Source organism: Rhea pennata, chromosome 2 (assembly GCF_028389875.1).
Source record: "Rhea pennata isolate bPtePen1 chromosome 2, bPtePen1.pri, whole genome shotgun sequence".
Lineage (NCBI taxonomy): Eukaryota > Metazoa > Chordata > Aves > Rheiformes > Rheidae > Rhea > Rhea pennata.
Genome location: NC_084664.1, coordinates 155,772,209 through 155,778,389, shown reverse-complemented (window position 1 = coordinate 155,778,389; position 6,181 = coordinate 155,772,209). Strand labels below are relative to the sequence as shown.

Sequence of the window (6,181 nt, the reverse complement as noted above, 5' to 3'; positions counted from 1 at the left end):
CCACCCCACCTCTTTTTATTTTATTTTCTTAATTTCCTCTCCTTTTTTTTTTTTTTTTTTTTTTTTTTTTTGCTCTTTATCTGTCTCTCTCTCTCCATGTCTCTATAGCTATACATCAGCACTTGTGCGCATTTTTTTCTTTTTTTTTTTTTTTTTTTTGGGGGGGGGGGGCGGGGAGCTCTCCGATCATGGCATTGGGGCTCCCGGGGCTGCCGCCGCCGATCTGCAGCTCGCCTCCGGGGCCCGGCGGCCACCATGGGGCTGAAGGCGCGGCGCGGCGCGGCGGGCGGTAGCGCGGCCGGCGGGGCGGCGGCGGCGGCGGCGGAGCGGCGGGCGGCGGGCGGCGACCCCGAGCAGGGCTCGCTGGCCCTGGGCTCCGGCGCCGACCGCGACGGGACGCTGCTGCTGGAGGGCGCCGGCAAGGAGGAGGGCGGCAAGCGGAGCCCGCCGGGGCTCGGGCTGCTGGCCAAGACCCCCCTGAGCAGACCGGTGAAGAGGAACAACGCCAAGTACCGGCGGATCCAAACTTTGATCTACGACGCCCTGGAGCGGCCCCGCGGCTGGGCGCTGCTCTATCACGCCTTCGTGTGAGTACGCGCTTCCCCCGCGCACGCTGCGCGGCCGGGACCCCGCACCCTGCCCGCACCCTCGGGGAGCTCCGGCCGCGGGAGGCTGCGCCCCGACGGCGTTTTGCTTTATCATTCCCGGCGTAAGGCTCGCCGGAGGAGGGGGGGGGGGTAAGGGAGGGAGAGGGGAAATGAGGAGAAAAACGCCAAGGATCTTATTATGGGATGTGCTTTTGAGTGTTTTTCTGTCAGCAGGTTGCCCAAAACGAGCAGCTTCCTTTAGGTCTTTATCTCCGTTTTCGTACATGCACGCACACGGTGCCTTGCACTGTCGTGCCCAAAGCCGCGTTTCGTAGACCCTGGAAGAGGGATGCTCCAGGGACCGAGCTCTGGCCAGTTTTAGGGCGCAAAGTGCTTAAAGGGACACTGCCGGCTCCGGTTGAGCCAGGAGCATTACATGTGGTTAGACAAGCTTTTCTAAACCCCGAGGGAACAGACTCTTGCAATAGTTGAAAATGTCAAATGAAACCCATCGCTATTTGGTCCAATAAGCATCGCTCTGCAGTGCGTGAAACCCAGGCATTGCAGCACTATGAACCAGAAAGTTAAACTACCCACAAGCGAAGGGAGACTGAATGAACTCATCCTGTGGCCCAGAGACGACAAGCCAACTTAATGACTGCTGCTTTGCATTCCCACAAATTCTGATCCTTCAAGTTTTTGTAAGGAGTATAGACAAATAAACGTTTGTGGCATATGCTGGAGTCGGCAGTGTCTTTCAGTTTTGTGAATAAATGTGTTTTTCAGTTTTATGAATGTTTGAAAACCCAGGGGTTTATCAATAATCATGGTGTTACTGCTTTTTTTTTTTTCTATAATGTATACTGAGCAAAATTATGATGACAGATTTAAGCAGAGATTTCTGAAGCCGGTTTATTTACCAAAGACAAAGCGCTCTTGGCTGTAGAGGCTGTGAACCAGGAGCTGGACCTTGGGAAGGACTGATCACAGGTGTAGTTTTTTTTAGGCTTGCAAATATATACCTTGAGTTTAGGGCTGTTAATTTTACCTTTACACAAATTTCTCATTGATGTTTGCAGGGTTTTTGCCCTGGGCGAACAGTAAAATGCAGTGTTCACTACTAACGTGCTGTTGTAGACTACTCTTTTACTGCTGTTAGCTTCTTTTCAGTCTTTTTTATAAAGCGTGTCTTGGGATAAAGGTTGCTGCCTTCCAGCAGGATTTCTGTGAAAATCTGAACATTAGGTACCACAGGATTTTTTGCAGTTCTTTCGCCCCCTTTTTGCTTTAGGAAAATTTATGAGAGCAGACAGGGAGAGTGTGGGTTTTGGGTGTGCTAGGCTGGGGGAAATTCTTTAATACAGCTTGCAACATGATCTTGCTCAGTATTACATAACACCGCTTCCGCTCGGGAAGAGCCGTGTTTGGACAGAGGTGAACGCCAGTCGCTCCTGCCTTGGTTAGTCTGCTCACGCTGCACACAGAGGCTTTAACGCCTGCCAGCGTGTTACGAGACCTTGGCATCTAGCTCTCCATTTGTGGGCAGCTGCAGCATCTGAGTCCAAACTCTACCGGGGTTCGTGTCTGGGTATAAGCAATAGGGTGGTGGATAGGTGTAGACAGGCTCATACTCAGAGATTCACATTTATTTGTGATGAGCATAAAAATTTCCAAGTTACAACATGCATTTTTGATCGCTTCTTAGGTGTTGCCATTAGGGTCAGATCTTTGTGTGATATGGATTGTATAATTGACAAAATTTTATCATGTTTGTAAAGCTGGATCCTTCTCAGAAGTGGACCTGGTGTTTTCCATGGAAATAATATGTGGCCTTTGATGTGTGACTTTGGTGGATAGTCAGTCCTGCAAACCTCTGAGCCATGAGCTTGACTTGCTGTCATATATGTCAGTAAGCATCCTATTCAGACAATTGGTGCCACATTCAGCATTAACAGAAAGCACCTTTAGGATTCCTTATCCGTGTTTTTTTTTTTTTTTTTTTTTTTTTTTTGGTAAGGTTTTTCTGTGCTTCAAAAGGAAGACACTAGCCCTCTAGTAGTTAGAAACTCAGAGGTGTTTCCGGGCCAGATCCTCCCTGAACTTTGTTGGACTACATGAGGAGATGGGGGAGTGGGGGAGTGCCGCTGGGCTGGGTCTCCATGCCTGCTGTTATTGTTGAGGAAAACAGGCTTTGCAACACTCCTTACTCCTTTTTTAAGTACAGAATGTTCTTCCATGGAGGACCAGAAAGAGTAACATATGTTCAGTGGAGGAGGGCACAATAACACTTCTGGCCCAGCCGTGTGTCCCCATTCTGGCAGTGTGAGCACAATCTCCTTCCAGCAGTGGTTGGAGTGCTTTGCCTGCACTCTGTCCAACCTGGTGAGATAGTCCATCTCCGCCCAGTCTACCTGCTGGGGCTCAGCAATCCCAGGCAGCAGCTGGCCACTTTGCATTTCTGTTCTCTTATGGCTGGTAGATGTGTTCTCAGCGTATCTCATCTCCTTCTGAACTTCGTAGAAGATGCAGACTGCTGCATTACATCCACCCATCCTGGGTGGATTAAACCTTACAAAACAGATCTGGCCAAAGCAGTAGAAGACTGAAGCTGAAATCTTGTTGCTAGCTTCCAGGGCTTGTTCCTGTTGCAGGAGAAAGATGACCCACTTGAGGACAGGAGCAATGCAGCTGAGTAGCAGTGCTCTGAGTTGAAATCTGAAGTCTTTTATCTTCATTTGAAATAACCAGTCTTTCAACTCTTTTCTTTCTGAAAAGGAGTCTTTCTCATGTTGGAGGTGCTATTGTGATGCTGCATATTGCTGTCTGTGCTAGAACAGTTTACACTTTCTCTTGGGCTGGTGTGAGGTTCCCAGGCGTTCCATAAAATACACAGATTTGTGATTTTATTTTTAAAGTCCTACTTATCCTAATGAAGCACTACACTTTGTCTCAGTTTTCTGAGTAGCTTTGCAATAAATACCATACAACCAAATTAAAAGCAAGACAGTTACTCTCACATACGGGAAGCTGACAGAAAAATCAACTTGAGGGTCAGTATGGATGGATGTAATGAATTCCTTAGAGATCCAGTCATGCAAAAGTGTTTCAGGAGTAGCCCATGGAAGGGGGTCTGGTGTTGCTTCTCCCAGGGCTTAGTAAATGGGAAGCTGCTGAGAGAAGAGGACTGTAACATTCAGGACATACCAAAGGTGTTGGGGCAGGGAGGGGGGCTTGCCGTGTTACAGAACTCTGCAAAAATTTTGGATGCCAGCTTGCACTGGCAGTGATTTACTTCTAGAAAGAGATATTAGATATTTTTCCCGTGATTCTTCCTCCTTCCTTGTTGTGCACATTTGAGCTTGTCCAAGCTTATATTTATATCAGAGAGGATGGGGACTAGGTCCCAAAGAAGCTGACTCAATTTTTTCACCTCTGAAAATATCTCGTCTCTTGGAAGCACTGCTAAACAAAAGATTTCTGTAACACCTGTAAAGTTTCGCTGCACTAGGATATCGGGGTTCATGGACTTCATTGAAATATAGCAATAGCTTAATAGGACAGTTGGTCAGATAAAAGTGATTATCCCATGAAAAATTTCAGCTATGAAATGTTGAACTCCTCTTGAATATTTTCTGTTGAAAATACTAAGCTATTTTTCTCCTCTTTCTAGTTTGGAGATATCTTCTGGGGTTTATAGGGCAGGCTATGGTCTATCCTTGCTATCCTTGCTGTTCTCTGAGCTTGTCTCCCCGTAGCTATAAGTGCATTTCCCATGATGCATTATATATTCCTTCATATTAAGCCATGCAATATATTATAGGAATCCCCTGCTGTTGCGGCTCGTGGGATGTGTACTTTGTCCGGGGAGACTCACTTGAGCCCCATTCTCCTCCACAAGCTGTCCAAACGCTTTTTTTATACATAGAAATACAACAGAATCTGAAATAAAAGATTGAAGGAGAGGTAGCTGGGGGATATTCTTATTTTTACATCACCTCCTGTGACAACTGCAAGCTTCCCTTTCATGGAAAAATAAGAGAGAGGGAAAACATGGGAAACACATGTAACCTCACCCAATTTGACAAGCAATCATCTTTCAACACCATGTAGTACCTGGAATGCAAGAAGAGGCAGAGTCAGGAGACCTGTCAGATCGTTTGTCCATATTTCTGGGAAGCGCCAGCGAGCACCTCTTGCATGACAGGTCTTGGGTGGGTAGTTTGTGGAGAAGGGTGTTGATGGTATTGGGTGGAGGGCGGAGAGTCTGGGATCTTTCTCTTATTTTCTCTGTGTCCTTCAGGAGTTGCTCTGTAAGACATGCTGAGTTGCGAGGCTGAGACTAGAGTCAGCTATCTGGTGTGAGATGGGAACTGGCCCAGAGTAAGAAAAAGGATAATTGTGAGTCCTTTCTCTGCTTCTTATTTGGCCTCTTTATTTGGCCTAAGTGAATCCATGGAGCAGCAGAGTAAGCTCAGTCCATTAGCAAGTGTCCTTTGCTTGTGTATTTGACAATTCTTGGTCTGTTTTAATTATTTATGCTAATTCATCATAATGCACTGATAAATATTCTGCAGTATACTTTGTAAAAATAATGAAGTCTTAGTCATTGGAGACCTCACCACACACCTCTGCTACTGCATCTCCACCGAGACCTGCGGCGTCAGCCCTGGGTTTGTGTGCGGTTTGGTGAACTCTGCATGAGTCTCGGCGGCCGAGATTAGGCAGCTCTGCACGCTTTGGTTACCGGCTGCGGAGAGCTGCCGTGTTGCTCATACAAATGAGAAGAGGAAGCCGAACCTGTGCAAGTCGCTGTCTATCTGTGCAACCCGAGTGGCTTAGGATCCCAAGTCTCAGCTTCAGTGTCGCGTCAGCAGATCCACAGGAACTTTTAGATGTCTAACTGACTTAGGAACCCAAACTGTCTTTGAAATTACAGATCTGGTCTTTAGGAGAGGAAAAGTCCATCGTCAGCTCATTGATACCCACAGCCTCGTAGCTCATCGCTAGGGCTTTGGTGTCAGTCGCGAGACCCGCTCTGGAAGTGGGTGCATGCTGGGTTGGTTAGCCTGTGCCGAGCTCGGTGTTGCCATGGCTACGCTGCTAACTTATCTAGTTTCGGTGCTGCTAAAGCTTGCTCAAGGGAAGGCTCACAAGAGCTGCAGTCACACTTCTGCTGGTGGTACAGACATATTCCTGCATGCCCCTAAAAATCCTGGGGTCGTAGGTCCCCTGAGTACCCTTCCAAAAATCCAGTCCCTCCATTACTGACCTGTTCACACAACATTCAGTCACTGGGCAGCCTTATTTGGACGAGTGGTGAGAGCAACCGTGGCCAGCGACGCGCAAGGGAGGGTGTGATATGGGTGAAGCACCTGCGAGCGCTGCAACACCAGCGATGGCAAACCCCGAGCAGCTCGTCTTCCAAGGCCATCAGCTCTACCCAGTAATAAGCCCTGCAGAAGCAAGTCAGAGCTCCTTGAATAATTTCTGTAAAAATGGACTATCTCCTTTTGACCACAGGTGATATTGCAAAGATCCTCCAACAGCCCATAAATGTGTGTCTTTCTCTTCTGAGAAACTTGGTAGTGAAGAGC

General features: G+C 47.7%; 1 protein-coding gene across 1 annotated transcript in view; it reads left to right on the top strand.

The window, feature by feature from the left end:
- The first annotated feature begins 255 nt into the window (after positions 1-255).
- KCNQ3 (potassium voltage-gated channel subfamily Q member 3) overlaps positions 256-6,181 on the top strand; it is a 197,423-nt gene continuing 191,497 nt past the window's right edge. The window contains exon 1 of the mRNA XM_062568426.1: positions 256-587. Within this exon, the coding sequence (XP_062424410.1) occupies positions 256-587 (332 nt within the window). The remainder of the gene's footprint in view (positions 588-6,181) is intronic.